Source organism: Gasterosteus aculeatus, chromosome 20 (assembly GCF_964276395.1).
Source record: "Gasterosteus aculeatus chromosome 20, fGasAcu3.hap1.1, whole genome shotgun sequence".
Classification (NCBI taxonomy): domain Eukaryota; kingdom Metazoa; phylum Chordata; class Actinopteri; order Perciformes; family Gasterosteidae; genus Gasterosteus; species Gasterosteus aculeatus.
In genome coordinates this window covers 5,032,323-5,052,182 of record NC_135707.1, presented here as the reverse complement: position 1 = coordinate 5,052,182, position 19,860 = coordinate 5,032,323, and the positions used below count along the sequence as shown (strand labels likewise).

Sequence of the window (19,860 nt, the reverse complement as noted above, 5' to 3'; positions counted from 1 at the left end):
CGGAGGAGAAGAATTTCATAGAAATCTATTCATGTTTTTCTGCACTACCGAGCCGACATGAAAACATCACACCTCCCTTTTAGAGATAATAAAAGCAACACATGCAGCAGGACTCATAATGAGCCACACCCAAACTAAACTAAAGCAGGTACCTGATAAACTTTAATGTAATTGAGCCTGTAAAGTTTTACCATCGTGTGTGTGAGCGAGAGCCGTGACTGCGTGAATCCGACACAAAATCCCAGACAGAGTCGAGCGTGTTTTTTTTTTTTTCTTTTTCTCACAAGCCAACCACAGTGTGTTTTATTGGGTGCTTCAGTAATACAAGTGCACAACAAACCACTCTACAATTGCAGAGATGGCGGGTAGCCAGTAAATATACAAGACCTGCCTCTTTCACAGGGAGACCTATACTTTTGTGGTCTGCCTCAAAAGCCTTTGAAAAAATACATACAGTACAAACAAAATCAGAGGAAGTTTAAAAAGCATGAAGGATCCATTGACGCGAAGCTTCCTGTTCCATACACATTGATGACAAAATACAAAAAAAAACAAAAACAAACGAGTAATAATATTCTGCATGTTTGTTCCAGGTGCCACTAAGAAAAATGAGAATACATACTGTATAGCAGGAGCACAATGCGTATGGTATTTATAATATTCTGTTTTTTTTTTCTTCTTTCTTTTCTCCAATACAATACTTCCAACATTGGAAAAAAAAAATCCAAATCTTCTCTGTATAAAAAAAAAAAAAAGAAGCTTTCAAGTCAACAGGGAACAAAATACTTTTTTTTTTTGTCTTCATTCATTTTTTTTTTAAACACAGAAAAAGATAAAATATTAAGCAGGAGGAGGAAGAGGAGGAGGAAGGTGATATGAAGGCAGGTTTACTGTTGCACTTAGTGAGTGTGCTTTGACAGACTAAAGGCCTCAACACACTGGGGGCAAAAACATTTTTCCCGAACAGTCGGCGAGTGCTTTCACACAGAACGCCATTATTAAGCGGCAAAAAGACGCATCGCAATGTTCTTTCCCTGGAACGGGTTGTGAAACACAGAGGCTCCATAGTCAGACCGCCCTCACCCCCGACAGCGCACGCCGTTACGCCTTTCAACCTCGACAAAGGCCCGACCAGATCCGCTCCTCCTCTCCTCGCCTTTCACAATAAAAGCCCTCAGTATATACACCGCAATTGTTCACCCGAGGGAACGAAAATTCACTCAAAGAATGACGCTTAAAAAGGAAACTCAAAGACAGCTTACAGTGGTGTAGGCTACGCAACGGAAAGACAATAGCTCGATGATCAAGAAGATCCGGATAGCTGGCAAAATATTTGTATTACTGTGTGGTTTGTTTGTCACGCCCCCGTTGTGTGAAGGCCTTACGGGTGAGAGAGAGAGAGAGACAGAGAGAAAGAGGTAGAGAGAGGTACAGTGGCGGGCGAGGGAGGTAAAGAAAGGGGAGGGTGGGGGTGGGGCTGGTGGTCTATGTGGCGTATCTCTTCGTCCATTGTTTGGCTATTCGGTCATGCTCCGTTCTGTTGGTCAGGTACTGTGTGGCGATGCTTCCCACCAGAGGGTCGGCTGAAAGATACAAAGGCACAGACAGAATATTGAAATCAGTGAGTGTTCGTCACTGTCAGCAGTCCTCCGTGTCCTACAGTCCGGCGTTCCCATCGTCTCGGGCCCAGATTATGGAGACGTCGGTGCAGGTAAAGCGAGGAAAGAGTCGGATATCAAAACTGAGGGGACAGGTGCGGCATTCATTCTATTGCGGTTGGGTGACCTTCAAGTAGACTTGATTACACCGTCGCAAACGCAGCTGCATCAAAAACCAGTGAATCATATTAAAAAGGCAACGACAACCCAACTAGGTAGAGTGTTGTTGCGGAGAGGCGGTGAAATACCAATGAAATGAAATCGTTCCCCGTGCTTTCACATCGGTTTTCTTCACGTAAGACAGCACAAAATGTTCATCCTTCTGACCCAATTATAGCTCATATACCAGCCAGCGCTAGCGCACAGCATTTTGATCTCAAGCCAAAGCGGTGAGAGGACCAATGATCCATATCGCTGACCACATCAGTTTTTCATTATTCACTTATTGCGGATCTCCTCCGCCAGCTGCTCACTTTTCTTCTCCGCTGAGGAAATGCGGTTTTATCATTTTCAACCTCAGGCCGGCGGCTGGGCCAACGATCTGTCGGCGGCAGACGAGTAACAACTGGGCTCTGAATTGGTCGTGGACTGAGGTACTTATTACGCCGTCATTAGTCTGGCAACATCATCTTGTCCGTAAGTAACAGGACTCACAGAGCAACCGCTCTATAGAGCCCCACGGACCGAACCACCGGAAAAGAAGGGGACGCTGAGGTTACCTGGGTTACAGTCTGTGAGCAGGGAGCAGATGGACAGCAGCACCTTGGAGATGGTGAGGGCGGGGCTCCAGTTGTCCTTCAGGATGTCCAGGCAGATCACGCCCTGGCTGTTGATGTTGCAGTGGTAGATCCTGGTGCGAAAGGTCACCTGAGGGCACACGAACACAACGGACAGATAAATACAAGAAAACCAAACTTTATACCAAACAGCAAATAGGAAATTCAGATAGAAGAGTATGAATACAAAGTTATCGTTGTTCATCTCGCTACTTTGAAGAGGAAAGTGAATTCTGTGCTTCAAAGATTATTTACAAATAATCTCAAATCATGATAGCAATGATAAAGTGGAGACAGATTATTTGGTGTGTCAGGAGGAGAAGCTTAAACAGTAAGAGCACTTCTCTTTAGTTTACCTTGACGCCTTTATATGCGCATCAGTGTCCGTGTCATGGACTCCCCCAGCGAGGGACGTCCCTCACCTCTGTGCTGGACCTGCACATGATTGTATTCTACTGCGGGTTCCTTTTTTTTTTCCTACATTCCTCAACTCCTTCCATAAATCACACCAACAGAGGGCAGCGTGGTGTAAAACCATTTGGTTGGCGCCTTGAATATTGGACCCCAGCACACGCAGGTTCATTTATTCCTTGACTCGTCTCAATAAACCGCTTCCCTTAACATGCCGACTAACGCTACTCCCTGTTGTTGGTTTGTTGCACTGCAATCTTCAACCTTCATCACATCCGAATAATTAAGGATAAAAAGTGAAGAAGAAGCCACAGGTCGATCAGTAGAATGAATTCATTCACACACTGTGCAGCCCCCCCCCCCCCCGTTCGATGTCGTCCGCCCCGGCTCTGACATCGAACTTAACGTCGCTCGGTTCTGACACTGGACACCCCTGTTTGCCCCCGCCGCTCCAATCACCAACATCTGGCCGTCCTGACCCCCCGGAGGAAGCCTCTAATGAGCCTTGACATCCCCAACCCCCAAAAAAAACTGACACAAGGGCAGGACGTTAAAAATAACCCGCCACCCCCCCCAACCCTCCAGACAGAGTTCCTCTCCTGGCACGAGTTCACAAACACAAACGTATCCACCTGGCGAACTGGTCAGCTCTTGTTTTCCTTTTGGGAGTTTATTTTTTTTTATTAAGGAGAGTCAGACTCTGGATAAACCCGCCCGGCTGGGGGTCCGAGTGCCTTTGGCAACCGAGCTTCACCCGAGCATTTCTGTAGCGGGGGAGTGTGTGTGGCAGCTACAGGCCAAAGGGTTCGGTGTGTGTGTGTGTGTGTGTGTGTGGAGGGGTTTGGCCGAGGATCAGAGTGCGTTAGGGGGAAGAAGGAGGGTGTCTGGGGGGCGCGGAAACCCTCAAGCCCCCTCTGGCAACAGAAAGCTGGGCCGGAGCCTGTGGATTTGTTTGAGTCCGCTGTCAAACACGGAGATGGTGGTTACACAGCTCAAAGAGAGACAGGAGAGGCCATAACAGAGAGAGAGAGAGAGAGAGAGAGAGAGAGAGAGAGAAGGGGTGGCGGGGGGCTTCAGAAGAGGAAGGCCAAGTGAAAGTGAGCACGGCAAACTAAAGTCGTCCACTCGACCCCCTGGAAGCACTCTGTAGACCGGGTCGGGACTTGAGCTCGAAATCCTTGAGCTGCGAAAAGCCAAAACTACAACCACGACGTGATGACCCGTCCACCCGTCCATTCTTCCTCGCTGTCTGCTGCAGCGTGGGCTCCTTTGCGTGGAGACGGAGAGATGTCTCTCCACGCCCGGACCAGACACGATGGAAAAGCCCCGCGTCTGAACCAGTAAGGATCTGCATCAGATTAGTGTGTGACGTCTGGTAGCTTCAGCCCCCCTTCCTCTAAAACATCTACCCAACTAGACGGGACTCCAAATGAAAGCGGACATTTCTCTTTATACTGGATAAATATTTGTAAAAACCCACAAGGGAGAATAGCAGCACTGATCTTTCATAACAAATAATAAATAAATGACGAAAAGACAACAGCGGCGTAACATAAAAATGTTGATTACTGGGAACATGAAATATTGAAAGAAAGAAGAAGTGACGGTGATCATGGGGAAAGAAAGTGGCTTCTAAATGTTGTGTATTTGTGTCACAATCTGAAACCATTAAACACTTTGCACTTTTCCATCTGTCTGTGCAGGAAGTCAACGCTCAAACATCCCAATAATGGAACAGTTGTGTCTGCTGGGCGCCGACCTTGGGGGGTTTGAAGGGGTAGTCGGGGGTGAAGGCGATGTCCAGGAAGAAGACGCCTCCCTCGTACACGGAGCCCGGGGGTCCCAGGATGGTCGACCTCCACTCATAGATGTTGTCCCCTTTGGGGCCGGCGCTGGAAAATTGAAACAAAAAGACGTGTTAATGTGTTGAGCGCCGCACAGGAACCGACCGCCACCAGGGTTCAAACTGCCGGCAGGCTGAGAGAGACTTGGGGGGGGGGCGCGGGCTTCTAACAAGTTAATGACGAAGATTTGGGGAAATGCTGAACCTGTGAGTTCAGGGTTTTCGGTCCAAGGCTATTTTAGTAGGATTTAGATGATCTGCTTTTGTGAATTAATTTGAGCTGAAGTACACACACACACACACAACTAAAAACCAAAGAGATATTTACAGGCCAAGCGACCAACATGATTCCATATTCCAACCTTCCTTCATGAGATGAGCATTTTGCCGGATCGGAGGCTGAAGGTCGCATCTGTTGTTTAGCTGCAGTAATTAATGCTATTTCCATATTAAGGGCTCCCTCCCTTCCCCCACGGGTTGTTTGTAAGACGCTGGGCTGGCACGGGGCCAGTGGGGGGGTGGGGGGGACTGGGACAATGTCCGGATCACAAAGCCCGGGACGACGAACAATCCCTCACGATTTCATCTGAATACCTGGGGTGGTGTTTAACGCCAAAGGCCCAACACACACACACACACACACACGCACACGCGGTTTTGCGGTCCCTCAAGCATGTTGCATTACTGTTCACCTTTATTCAGACGTAAACCCATAATCTCGGGCAGAGATTTGCTGTGTAATAACCTCAAACACTGCTGTTTGCGCAGAACTGATAAAAAACAACAACAAAAAAAACAGATCCTTCTCCCCTCATGGAAAGAAGACATTTCCTTCCTCCTTCAGCATCAACACATGCAAATGACCAATAACCTCACTGCTCTGCCCCTTATTCACACACTGGAGCCGGTTGAGATCACTTCTTCTCTTGGGGAATTCCTTCAAAATACGATGTTGTCGTCAATCTGGACCTCCGTGTTTTCAGGCACAAAAGGAAATATTTGATTTTGTGAGGGTGGAACATGAAAAGCAAAGAATGTGAAGGGGCCGCTGGTCCGTAAGAAGGAGACACACAGAGAAAACACTGGGCTTTGTGAAGCTACTACTTAAAACTGCGGCAGTAATTGAGAGCTCTCAGCGTAAACACGGAGGCGGCTCGCTGTCAAAACAGGTGTGAAAGGACTCGTTCCAACATCCATTCGTGTCCCTCCCCCAAAGCAAACCGTGGTGCGTTCTGCGCTCTGAACCGGCTACAGGAAGTGACCTCAAAACACAAGGATGCATCGGCTCCCAGAGACAGATGTGGACCTCTGATTGCCAACAGTCAAAGTCACAGCAGAGAGGGCGACGCCGCGGCTCGGACCGCCGGTCACGTTCAGCTGGAGCGGAGGGGTTTGATATTTCCATCAGGCCTGGGAAGGGATTGGATGAGGTTGTGACATGATGCCGTGAGGCTGCCAAAAGAAATGTGTCAGACAAATAACCTACTTGAAGGGATGTCCTTGACTGCAGAAATATGAATGAGTCATAGGGGTTCTTGGATGAATTAATAAATTGTTATTATTTATTATTAGCTGTAGCTGGGATTAATCATTTCATGATGTTAAAAATAGCAAATTCAGAACAAAAACAACATGACAGAGGATCTGTTTGCCACTGAAAGCCACTTCCAGCTCATCCATCTGTCAATCACCGTAGCCACGCCCCTAAAGCACACCCTGCTTCTATTTCACTCTAAATGGACATGATAATATATTGAAGAAGACTTAAAAAGACCATGAACTCGCCCTCAGATTCATGGATCTGTTATTTGAACAGATCGCCCTGGATGATCTTTCATGTCTCATCTGTACCTGAAACACCAACGCAGCCGCCCTCTTTTTCCAACCAAACGCCCGCTAAAATCGGCCTGCGATCCCACACAGTGTTCTACCAGGTGTGTGGAGGCACGGTATGAAAAGATTAAACTTCTCTCTCCATTCTGAGCTTCACAAAATTACTTTAGGCATTTAAAAAAAAAGGCATTGGCAGAAAGTCTTCTTTAAGCAACGACCTTCAGATAAACACCCGGGATGCTGCCGGGCGACAAACTAGTTCATTTGAAGCGGGTCCTGCTCGGCCCGTAATCAGCCTGCCTGATAGAAATACTGATTCTCCAGCTCATCAAACAGGACTTCACACATTTCCTGCGCTATTGACAGGACCCCATAGAAGGCAATCCCCCCCCCCCCCCTTCAGTGCCACACGCGCCTCAAGGTAACGCTTCCATTACCGCCGCACTATTCAAAAACCTCCTTGAGGACTCTTCCGTTTCCAAACGTATTCAATGAAAGCAGATGCTCGCGGCGTTCCGAGGCCCGGCGAGTCCGCGAAGGGGAGAAGAGAGGCGAGAACTGACAACCACAGCTGCGGATAATGGCCGAGTCAATGGCACAATGTGAATGCCACCGCTGGCGGTTGCTCGGAGTCCCCCCCCCCCCCCCCTCGCCGCGACCCCCCACCGGCTCGGGCGATCCTGCTGTTGCAGCTGGGTGAGGGCGTAAAGAGGAGCCGGACTGAACTGGACTCGCTCCGAGGCCTCGGCGAGCGCTTTCCACGAGACACCACTCGCCGGGCTTCAACTCGCGCGTGCTCAACGACAGCAGTTAAACAGCTGATGACCCCTTGACCCCCCCCGACGGACGAGTACACGTCCACAGCAATCGAGGCGTGACAGGCCGACAGGTCGCCAGCGCCGCGTCGCCCCGTCGGTGCTGTGGAAGAAGAGGCGGCGCCCTTGAATCAACGTGAAGACAACAGATCCGCGAACCACAACGCGCACGCGCTGATAAAAACATTCACCACGTGGGCCGGTGCAGCCGCGCTGCTCGTGGGCTCCGGTCGGAGGCTGCAGTCACACAGCGCTCTGCGCGGGAGTCGACCCAAACATCTGCGGTGCGCCGGCGGCCAAACGCAAACGATTCACTGGGTATTTGGGTCACTTGGTTCAGGGGTCCGGGATGCGTTGGGGTGTCAGTGAGACTCTCACCGCTGCCTTGACCTCGGAGATTAGGCTCCCAGCAGGGGGGGGAGAGGGGGGGAAGAGGGGGGAGGGGACCTCGGACAGCTCGGCGTAACGCTGCTCCAACAAAGAGTTGTTTTCATTTCCATTTAATCATCTTGTGATTACTACATTTTAAATAGACACAACAGCCCTGATCCTCGAGCACGTTTAATCCGGAGAGAGATTCATTAGTTTAAATAACGGAAGACTGACACAGTAGAAGCATCACAAGTGTTTTATTGTTTTAATTATATAAACTAGCAATGTTGCAAATCCATTATTTATTTGTTACCTAAAATAGAATCGTTATATCAACAGTAGACTCATAACACATATTAGTTTGTGGCGGTAATTTACTGAGCAGATGGGCCAAATCAAAGAGTTTCATTTCAACGTGATGACGTTTGAAAGCGGTTGATCCAATTTGGGGTAAAAGGTTCCAGTTTCATTTTTGCCTCTCAATGACAAGTCTTATTATGATGCAGAGATTTGTTAATATCAAGGATGTTTATTTACGCTGTTGGTTCAAAACGTGAAAATTCATCCACGTTGATGAACAATACAGATAAATCATCCCAATCCCGTGCAGCCTTTCCTCTCCCTATATGTAGCTTCAGGTCGCCATGGTGGAACCTGGGAGGGAGCGAGCGATTACGTCCCACGCCGACCTGGTGGTCCACCTCAAGTAAGACTCCTGGGCCGATGAGGCGGAGAAAGATTGGACCGACTTGAGGCCACTTTCCCGGGGCGGAGGATTAACAGGAGATTTTCTTCTTCAAAAATAAAAAGGAACCCTTTAACATGTATAAATATATTATTTCTCCCCTTTCATTCTCTCTCTTCCTGAAAACTATCCACGCTGTGGCCCCATAATAAAGACGGCAGTAATCATTTCCATATATATTGAATGACCTTTCCGCCCCACGATGCAGTGCGGTGTGCGAGACCGGGGTGGCGTTTAATCACACTCATGGCCTGATTCCACAGACGAGGCAATCGGCCGATTGGTGCCAATGCAGAAAAATGATATCCTTCATCTTGAGAGTTTAATCTACAAAAAAAATAAACCCTGAGGGAGCTACAGACACCGGAGCTCCAGTTCAGTTGATGAGAGAGACGTTGTCACGGGAGCCCTGTACCACTCAGGGGGATCCACGAGCTACATGAACGTACTCGGATTTACCGTCTGAAGACAGTGTTTGTTTGATGCACCGAGATCAGGTTACACTCCCAAAGGTTCAGAGCGGTGGAACATCACGTCGACGGAGCAACACCTAAAGGTCAAAACCAAAAAGAGATCACTCGAGAAACAAACGTTCCCGGCGAGAACGCTGGACAACGCCAGCATATCGCCGGCGCCGAGCTGTTAGCGGCAGCAGGTAAACAGCCGTCTGAGCCAAGAGCTGCTCCGGGGGGGTGATAAATAAAACGGGAGAGTACAAAGCAGTAATTGAATGAGAATCGGTGTGTTTTTGGAGCTTGTGGATACAGCGGCGTACAGGCAAAGCCATTATCTGCAGGCGGTTAGTCTGCTAATGGCACCGCCGCGCAGTTGAGATCTTCCTTTCTCTCAGCGTGGCTGCTGCTGCGATTGGAAGAGGAACTTTAATGACGCAATCCAGCCCCCACCCTCCACCACCGACCACAAAAGAGCCCCAGGACCAATTACTGTGCCGCTCAACGGCCAAAGCGACACCTCCTTCCTCTGCGCTCTGGTCTTTATTATCTCAAATGACACGGTTTGTTTTTTTTAATCAAGCCTTTTATTGCCTGTGTGTCCAATGAAATCTGCAATTACAGACCGGACGGCCCTATTCAGCAACGGGGAGGAGGGGGAGTCGGTGGGGGGGTGGATAAGTTGGTGAGTAGGTGGTTGCGTGCTTTCCAAGTTGAAAGGGAATAGCACAATGTTATTCTCACAGGAGGCAATTGAATTGAGGAAGAGGGTTTGAAGTTTGTCCCAGCTGAAGAGCGCTGTAAGTAAACCGCGGGGGGCGGGGGGGGGTCTGCTCATTTCTCTCAGCCGTCGGTTTGAATCCAGCAAAGGCAGCAGTAAGCATTTTTTCTTCTTCTCCTCCTCCTCCTCGTTGTTGTTGTTGTTGTTGTTCCCCGGTGTCTGACGCGGTGCAAATGTTTGCCTCTGGCTGAAGATGAATAATGCAAAGCGAGTATCGGTACAATAACACACAGGCTTTGCATAAAAGGAGAACAGCACAACATCCTGAGTCATACACATATCACTTAGCGTACCCAGGGTGAACGGATGACAAGGCAACTGAACAACAAGCACCACAAAGAAGATTAGAAAAAAAGAGCTTCGGTTCCATTAATGAGGACCTCATGACCCTCACGGCAAAGTTGCACAATTTGGCAGAAAGTGAAAAACGTTTGAAGAGCACAAGGCCGGAGATTTTAATCACAACTGATGCGGATGGTAACCCTCGTCTGAGCAAATTCTGAACGTCTGAAGTAAAAGAGTGTGTGCGGGTCTTTTCCGAGGGGTAATTATAAACATTTGCTTTGCATGAATAAAACAAGCAGGATTTGTGCTGACATGCAAATTGGTGCGCAGTCCAGGGATTCAGAGCAACACCGCTTCAGGACAGGAAACTGCTAAAAAACAGATTTGCCTTTGAGACAAAATTGCAGCCTTTTGCAATTTTGAACCTAATTTAGTCAAGAATACAAGGCCGATTATTTACATATATATATATTTACATATATATATATATATATATATATATATATTTACATATATATATATATATATATATATTTTAATTTCACAGCCCTGCGACTCTTCAGCTATAATTGGAGACCCTCTCTGGCCTTCCTCCACTAAAAAACACCGTTGGCCGCCATTTGGCCCCCCGCGACCGAGGGAACCGACTTATTGCCCATAGGTCACCGGCCTCGGCGAGCTACTCCCTCTGCGCCCCGTTGGCAGGTCCGCACATGTAACGCTGTAACCAATCAGCACGGAGACAAAGGGTATCCCTCGCAGATGTTGTCCACTGGTTATTAGTCACCTCAACACGTGCAACCAGATGAGTTTTCACATTTTCGCCCCCCCCCCACTGGCAGGAGCGGTAATTCGGGCCTTGAGCGGGACGTCTATCGGCCTCGGAGGTCTCAGTGCTAATGGGCTGCCGTGCGCGCCGTTTACTTAGACGTTTGTGCGCTACCTCGCTTGCCAAAAGATCCCTCTCTTTGCTTTCCTGTCAGAATACCATTCAGACGCCCCCTCAAACTGCCGTCATTGGAAACAAAATGCCCCCCCCCCGCCCCACAGTGCAAACCCATTCATAACATTCTGGACAAATGTTTGCTTGAAAACCACCAAACGGGAACATTGAGAGTTCAAATGACACACGTGAATCAGGGCGCGCCGCGTTTTCGCTGTCAAGCGAGTGCGGCGGGGGAAAACATTGAGGATAAATTAAACCCGGCGAGAACATACCGCCGCCGCCGCTCTATGGGAGCACATTTATTTCCTTCCCCACGCTCAACTTTGCGCGAGGGGAAAATGAAGGAGGGCGGAGCGGTTCTCCTGGGGAGGGAGGGATTTGGTGGGAGATGGTTCCATAGGTGCGAGGAGAATGGCGGCCGTAACAAACCAGCAGAAGCCAATCTGGTACGGTCCATCTGGACGCCATCACGTCCTTCTGCTGTGAGCAGCCACAACACAGCTTCATTTTGGAGGTACGGTGTTTTTCTTCCCAGATAGAATATTTATTTTTTCAAGACGGAACACATTTACGGTAAACGATTTCCTGTCTGTTACAGTGCAGTAAGATACGGTAGCAATAATAGTTGGGTTTGTGAAATGTTTCAAGAATGAAAAAAACATTCTTTACAAGCAACATCTGCACTGGGACGATTCTTCTTTCCTGTTTTATATGATTCCGTCCTAAATATATCTGTGCTCTAGAATGTCGGTCAGACACAGACAACGGACAATTTTATAAATAAAGCAAATATTCGCTCATTCAAAGTCACCTGCAGCCCTGTTTTAGGGAAAAATATTTTTATATCTACATTTCAACTGCAGTTATTCAGCAGTAATTCACTGGGCTGATGCTACTTCCACAGCCTCAACCGTTCAACAAGGAATGTGTGTAGATTGGATAAAATCATTTAGTATTTGCTTGCTCATCCTCTATTTCAAAAGCATCATTCGTTTAAAAAGGTTTTGACCAAACTCGCCCATTAGTCTCTGACCCGTCGTCTGCTGAGACACGAGCGTCTCCGACGGGGCCCCGCTTTCCCCTTTGGTGAACAAAGCGATTCAGATTCTGAAGCGGTGCCCCCGTGAAGGTCTGCAGCGATGAACAAGGCCTTCACTGAAAGGTCACGCGCACGCCGGCGTCAGACACACACGGGTGCCTGGAACTCATCAATATTCATGAAGGCGGCAATTATGGAACAAGACATCGATTAGGGACGATCCCTCCAAGGTCAACTTTTTGTTCGCTTCTACCTGGCAGATCATAAACGCAGTAACTCGCGCACAACCGGGTGGTATTCCTGTGGCTGGTCCCCCCCCCCACCCACCCTGCCCCCACCCTGCATCCCTCCGCCCCCTCATGAATATTGATAACCCTCCCTGCTGTGCTTAATGGCAAAGCTGTGAAAAATGATGCTGGGTGTGTCGCTGGCACAGAATCCCCCTGAGCCAACTGTGGCCGTCGCAGACAGGAAGACGAGCCCAGCAGCGGGGGAGGGAGGGAGGGAGGGGGGGGGGTGCTGGAGGTCACCACAGGCGGCAGGGAGAGCCTGGCGTCTTGGTTTCTTGAGTATAATGGCGATACATATACATGTCGTAGCTGTAGCCAGCTGTGTGTGTGTGTGTGTGTGTGTGTGTGTGTTGCCTCGCTGCTCGCCTCGTGCCGTTGGGGAGTGAACGCTCCGTTCTGGGCATCATGGTGGCATTACATCACGCCAGGAAAATTCTAGGCGCAGAGAAGGCCGTTTGTTTCAAGAAAGTTTACAGCTGTGCTAAAACGGAGTGGAAGATGCTCGAGCTTACAAAGAATTGACAGTTTTATAAACCCCTCCCCCCAACAGCAAATTACCATCGATGGCATAGCAACCGTAATTAGGTCGGTCAGGATTTCGCAAACCGTGTAGGATACTTTTATGCGAGAATGAATAAACCAGCTCTACATCGCGGGACCATAAGACTGCTGATGCAACAGCCCTGACGTAAGATCCAAAAGTGAGTTGGAGACGTCAAATGCCTCAATGGGGGCGGGGCTTAGCTTATGGTTGTCTTAAATAAAATATCAAATTCTTTACATTACTGTATTGTATATACTGCTTTACAGGAGCTATTCTGTAATTACGTTCTGTAATGACTTTCTTGTATTTACTTATCACATTTCCCACAAGGACATGGGGGGGCGAGGGGAGGGGGGGGGGGGGTGAACTTCTTATCCAAAATGCACCGTGTGTCCTGGCTGTGTTGCACTTAATCTAGAAATTGGTGTCTTCTGCCTCTCCTGCCATGGATTATTCAGTTGTGATTGCTAAACAATAGCAGCGTTGAGGCCTTGACACCAAAACCTGACATCTAACATTAGATTCTGGGCCGCTGAACACGTGGAAGCAGGTAAACGCGTCAAACAGCACGGTGGTCGAGAACTGCAGCGGCAGCCTGCAGTCTCTTTGTTTGGATGGATCGACACGTGGCTTCAACCATGCCTGTCAAACAGCAGCCGCAATGCAAAGCACAAGACTGAAGAGATAAGCATAGAAATTTGACATCTGACATTTTTTTATTAGTGGAGCGTCTCACCCGTGACGTGGAATGCGAGGCAGAAATGCGAGATAAGGCGGTTGAATCACGATTGTTGTTCCTGCGGTTCTGGACTGACAGGATATCTGAGGCAATTCAGATAAAGCTCAAACCCAACAAGTACCATAATGGCAAACATCCATTGCTGTTGGCTGGTCAAATTGTGAGGATTATCTGCTTTTTATATCATTGTATTTAATATCTCTGTGGCTTTTGACAGCTGGTTGGACTTAACCGGCACTTAATGTCATTTTGGGCTTCAGGAAACGGCAGATGAGTCGATTGTGAATTGTCAGCTGCAGCCCTGATTTCAGGATGTCAAGCATTCAGTCTAAACGTTTTTTTCCACAGGAAAAAAAAAAAAAGAAAGTAAAAACTCAGGAACACCAATGAACTTGTCATGTTTCCCTTTCAGCTCATCTAATCCTAAATGTATTCTCAGTATTATTACTGCAACGTAACAAGCAGCACACAGATGTAGAAAACAAACAAACACTGTTCCTCTCAGAAACTGCCTGTATTAATAAACATAATAAAAGCACAAGCTGCCCGTACAACATACTTGGAAGTGTAAATACTTGACAGTGAGAATAATTGCCATGTCAAATCCTCTTGGGGCTTCAACGTGCTCCTGTTTGTTTGATGCATGACTACTGCCAAGTTGACAGGCGAGCTGACACTTTGCCGAGAGTGAGATAAAGCTCCGAGACACATTTCTGATACCGGCTTGTGTTTTTTTTCCCAAGTAGTGACAAAGCGCTTAAAAAAAAAAAAAGAGCGAGTTCTCAGTCTGCACGGAGATTAGAAACAAAATAGGCATTAATAAATAGAAAGAGTTCTCATTGTGGCAGAACACAAGGATACATCGGATGTATCAACACAAGGGTGTTGTTGGGACAGCAGTTTGGTGTTAAAGGCTGCAGAGGGTTAACAAGCCCAAGTGGGTGTAAGAGGACGAGGCCTTTTTATTAGACTCAACGATTGGGCGCCGGCTGCCACGGACGTTTCACTAAAACAGACCCTCAACACTTCCAAGGCGCTTACGGGTAAACGCTGGCTCCTACCACACCGGAGGACACGAAGCAGAGCTCACACACACACACACACACACACACACACACACACACACACACACACACACACACACACACACACACACACACACACACACACACACACACACACACACACACACACACACACACACACACACACCTAAAGAGGCTGTACGTGTCAGGAAGCAGACCACAACTAACGTGACCGAGATGCCAAATTCCCTCTAAACCTTGGACAAAGTGGCGGCGGGGTCAGTGGGCCTCCTCAGCCGAGACACGGATGGGCTAACATACATCAACCCCCCCCCCCCACCATGCCCTCCCAGCCCCGCCACCGATTCCATCCCAGCGTTTGTTGAGTTGTGCCAAAATGAATGTCTTTAACACCAAGGTCTGCCTCCCGGATGGGGGCCGGCAGAGTCTGAGACGCCATTTGTTGCAGGGGGAGACGATAACCTTTCCATGCTGGGGGGGGGGGGTCATACATGACAACACCAGCACCACCGCGTGCGCCCCTTCATGCAAGAACCTAAATGGGGCTGTGATCGTTTGCATGGTAGATTGAACGTTTGATGCAGCCCCCCCCTTCCCTCTTCCCCCTGTCATTGTTAACATAGGGTAAATCTATTTTGCTGCATCACAGTAAAGACATTATTAGATTGTGCTATCATTTTGGAGGGTACAGAAAAGGACACACACACACACACACACACACACACACACACACACACACACACACACACACACACACACACACACACACACACACACACACACACACACACACACACACACACACACACACACGGATTATCTCGAAGAAGCTTAATTGTTTCCCAGGCAACTAGTTCCCCCACTAAGACGGCGACTGTGAAATTTCCGCTAGCGATTATTTTACTTTCAAATGACTTACTCGTGTCCTCCAGCTAAATCCTTTATGTGAGCCAACCTACATTGTGGGGAGGGGGGGGGGAGAAGGAGATGGGGGGGTTGTTGTATTGAAATAGATTAGAGTCCTCGAGGAAAACAACATCTCATTTAGCCCGCGGTACAATAACAGAAAAAGACGGACTGTGAGCGGGATGAAAAGGTTAGCTCAATGTTTATCGTTAATGACGGTGAGGCTGTGATGAGACCCAGCGGGGGGGGGGGGATTCATTCATGCAATAAACACGGCTGTCCGGGGCAGAGTCGTTCCAAATCGCCAGATGAGTCATACAAAGACGCTTTCCTCAATCATTTTAAGCAGGTGCCTGCGAACGAATGCACCCAATCCGAAACATGAATCCACAGTTTTCCTTCTTAAAGATAAAGAGTTGGGTGATGTTCTTCAAAAGCATGTTCAGCCAAATTGTTCCCAAGACACCGTGGTCTTCCCCCCTAAAAGCAGCTACTAATCAGTGACAGGTTTCCCCAAAGGTTGGCCTTCTGCCACGTCGGGACGGAGTGGTGCACGCGCGGCGTGCCACCCCACGCCACGCCACTCGATCGCCACCATATCGCTTCCTCAAAAGGGGCTGCGAGCCACGACAGCAGCACACAATAACCATTGTCCGTGACAAATCCCCCAGCAGAGTGAAGGAAGAGGGGCGGGGGGGGGGGGGGGCACACGAGAATCCAAACAGCTTTTTAAAGTCACACTGCTGATCATTGTCAACCCGCTTCAGAGCAACAATAACACTTGACGGGCTGCGCGCTACACAACGCGCATTGTGTGGCGACCGACAGCGGCAGCGGCAGAAGACGCCACAATCTCCGTAATTCGCCGGAGATTAACGTCACAAACAAAAACACAGGCGGCCGCATTACGTGAGCGCGGACAAAAGGGAGCGCGGCGCCGCGTGGCCTTTCCCGCCCGCAGACACAAGAAGCCCTTTTCTGCCGCAGCTGGAACATCTGCGCGTGTCGCGTATATGAGCCATTGGAGGAACGCCGGGAAAAGAGAACGTCTTCTTACCTGCAGTTTGGAGGTGGGTCGAGCGTTATTTCTGCCAGCTCTTTCTGAATCCTGGGAGAAGAGAAGGGTTTGATCGTTAGAACCGATGTAGTGAGGGAAGATCTCCAGAGGATGATAAAAGCAGAAGGAACGGACGTTTCGGTGTGCGAGTCTGTGTCCGGATCTCGTGACGAAGTCAAACGCCGCTTTTGATCCCACCTTTAACAGTTGTGAACATCCCGGTGCGACTTGTAACTTAAGGCCATATGGAGAGCGGAAATGAAGCGGTTCATCATTCCGGCGCGAGTAGAACACACAATATATACACGTCTCAAGTGTTTTGTCCCCTTTGTCACCGTCTGTAGTGCAGACGATAAAATTAAAAAACGCAGCCGCAGGCACGAGGGCGACCGCGGCCCGCTGTCGCAAAACGAGGATGAGTGCAAACGCTGGTCCGCTGCGCTCACTTTGACACAAACACAGTGCTTCAGACGGCGGCGGCGGCGGCGCCACGATGGACAGAAGGCCCTCGTGGAGACGTACGAAAGGGAAGACAGTGGAAGTATCAGTCTCTAGCCTTAACTCTGCTGGCCTCAACCCACCCGCATAATAACCCTGTCATCGCCTTGCTTTTTTTGTGGGGGGGGGGGTGTAAGTGCTCAGACAGGTAAGTGTTGGAGGCGTGGGAGCCCGTGGAGCTATTCAAACAACGCGGGCTGCAATGGGAATTCGTCTTTGGACCGACATCAACCAGCTCCGTCCTCTCTGTGGCTTTAGTGTCACGCTGGACGTTTGAAAGGACAACGCCTGTGGGGACTTAAGGCTTTTCTTTTATAACTTCACACCCCCGGGGGGGCAGAGGGAGAGGCCTTGACTTCAACCAAACAAACCCCTGCGTGAACGGCCGGCCTTCTCTCCCGCTCTCTCGTTCTTACCTCTTGGCACTAGTTGAAAGTTTAGCGGCGGTTTTACTGGAGATCTTGGTCTCCTTCTTTTTGGGCTGCGCTTGCTCGCGCTCATGTTCCGGCGGCGCCGATTCCCTTTGTTCGATATCCGAGCTCCCCCCGCTGGTGCTGGGGCTGTCGTCCGGTCTCTGCACTTCGCTGGACATCGTGGGCCCCTGGAAAGTAAAGTCACACCACAGCCCAAATCCCCACCGCCCCCCCCTTTCCGTCAGCGCGGGGCAATAAAAGATGTCGTTATGTAGAACTGGTCGGGTTTAGATTAACCTCAGTTTAGGTTGGTTCAATTAAGTTAAAGCGGCCGATATAAAGACGTCTCAAAGCCCACAGGGCTGTGAATTACAGCTGTACGGGTCCTTTGTTTAAAAGGATATAACAAGGCAGCCTTTTTATGATCTATTAAGGGGGATATATATAAATATATATACACACACTCACATTACTGGCTCATTAGATTTACTGGCCTCGATTGACAAAACAGAGCCTGTGGCTTTTTTCCCCCTTTTCTTATATTAAGCAAATATTGCTGTTGTGGTCGGAGGTCACTGGAGTGAGCTAATAAATTGATAAAATAGCCATTTTATTGCCCCGCTGGGTGATTTAATCTCAAAGCAACACACATCTCACCGGAGAGACAGATCAGAAAGGACACTTGGAAATGAGGAGACGTACTGTCCGTGAAGGCGATCATTGCCCCCCCCCCCCCCCCCCCCCCACCCCCCACCCCAACAAAGACACGGCTAAAACAAATACATGTACACATGTTGACTTGTGTAACCGCTGGACCGACAAAAGATGTGTGAAGTTAATCCGAACGATGAAGCCAAGCGGAAGACCGCTCGCCTTCCCTGCGGGGGGGGGGCGGGGGGGGGGGGCGAGATGACAGGGACGTCAACGGCTAAGACGTACCCGGTTCAGTAGCCGTTAGAGAGGACGGGGTGCACGCGGAGACACGTTATACTCTCCGAAGGAAAAAAACAGACACGCAAAACACACAATGTCCCCGGGGACAAGTTGAGGCGTCCGTGTTGTTACCGGACGTCAGTTTAACGCGCTCGGTGCCACCGGGCGGGTCAACGTTAGTGGGGGGGGGGGGGGGGGGGGGCAAAAAGACAATAGGGGTCAACCGGGAGGGGGGGGGGAGCCGTCCGAGAACAGCATCGAGCGCGAGCTAACGTCACAAGGCCGGTCGGTCGGTCGGTCGGTCCGGGGGGGGGGGGGGGGGGGGCGTTTTTGTTTTTACCGCCGATGGGGTCATTTAAATAAAGAACCCGAACGGGCCTCGTTGTCCTTAAAGTCATTGAAAATACGCAGAGAAGAAGGCGTTTCTGTCGGGTTGGTCCCGAACAGTCAACGGCTGATGGGAGGACGGTTCCGCGGCCGGGTGGTGGTGTTGGTGGTGGTGTTGGTGTTGGTGGGGAGGGGGGTATGCCGGGGGGGGGGTATGCGGGGATCCTCGCCGTTTCTGGAGTGTCCACATTGTGCGTTTGAGTGCAGTGACCCTGCCTCGGCACAAAGAGAGGCTCGTCCCACACATCCAACATCCACCACCACCACCTCCTCCTCTTCCTCCACCTCCTCCCTCTTCTTCACTGGAAACAAACGACACTTTTTCACGGGACATTTGCTTACTTTCCGCGTGTGTACGGGGCGAAGCTAAAGGCGAGCGTCGGCGTTGTTTACCTGGCGGCTGGCCGTCGATGCTGCAATTCCGCGTCGTAATCCCACGGTAACCGGGAAAAAAAAAAGTATATCCCTCACACGGCCGTCTGCTCGCTCCCGTGTCCCAGCTATTTAACTGGAGGGAGCCGCGGCAGGGAAGCGATTACAGAAGAAAAAAAAACCCAGGCAGCCCCGCACCGCCTCCACGCGCGCTCCCGGGCCGCGTGAGCGCGTCGCTCGTTCACGTGCGCTGCATTTCGAAAAGCGAGGTGGTTCCGCGCGACACCCGCGTTGCGTGCAGCGCGATTACCTGATGATTAGGTCACTAAACAGGGAAGATGTTGGTCCCGTTGCACGTAAATTGACCACGTTGACGTGTAAACAGAACCCCCCCCCCTTTATGGTTTCCCTCCCGCATTTTCTGCACCCCCCCTCCCCCCATATAGCAGTGCCTGGGGGCTTGAAACCTCTGTGGTCATTAGGGGTGGTCCAATGGCGACAGGGGTTTTCACATGTTCCCCTTAATATGGAAATGCCAACACCAAACACGGTGGTGTCATAAGATACTTTGGAGGGAAGAATCAATCATAACTCAGCAGGAGATGAAGCAATTCTCTTGATAATAAAGCTAATTTCATCCCAAGTCTGTCGTGATGAAATGGTTGAACCACCTTCTCTGTTCCTCGGACCAACGTTTCAACTGTCGCCACACTATTAAC

At 49.6% G+C, this 19,860-nt stretch overlaps 1 protein-coding gene across 1 annotated transcript; it reads right to left on the bottom strand.

Annotated features, from left to right (window-relative positions):
* Positions 1–1,332: 1,332 nt before the first annotated feature.
* LOC120810496 (ubiquitin-conjugating enzyme E2 E2) lies at positions 1,333–19,578 on the bottom strand. The gene is made up of 6 exons (XM_040165081.2): positions 19,163–19,578; positions 17,453–17,637; positions 16,539–16,589; positions 4,605–4,737; positions 2,378–2,525; positions 1,333–1,583 (listed from the first exon to the last, which is right to left on the bottom strand). Exons 2-6 carry the CDS (start codon positions 17,626–17,628, stop codon positions 1,486–1,488), a joined length of 606 nt encoding a protein of 201 aa, XP_040021015.1. The 5' UTR covers positions 17,629–17,637; positions 19,163–19,578; the 3' UTR covers positions 1,333–1,485.
* Positions 19,579–19,860: the final 282 nt, after the last annotated feature.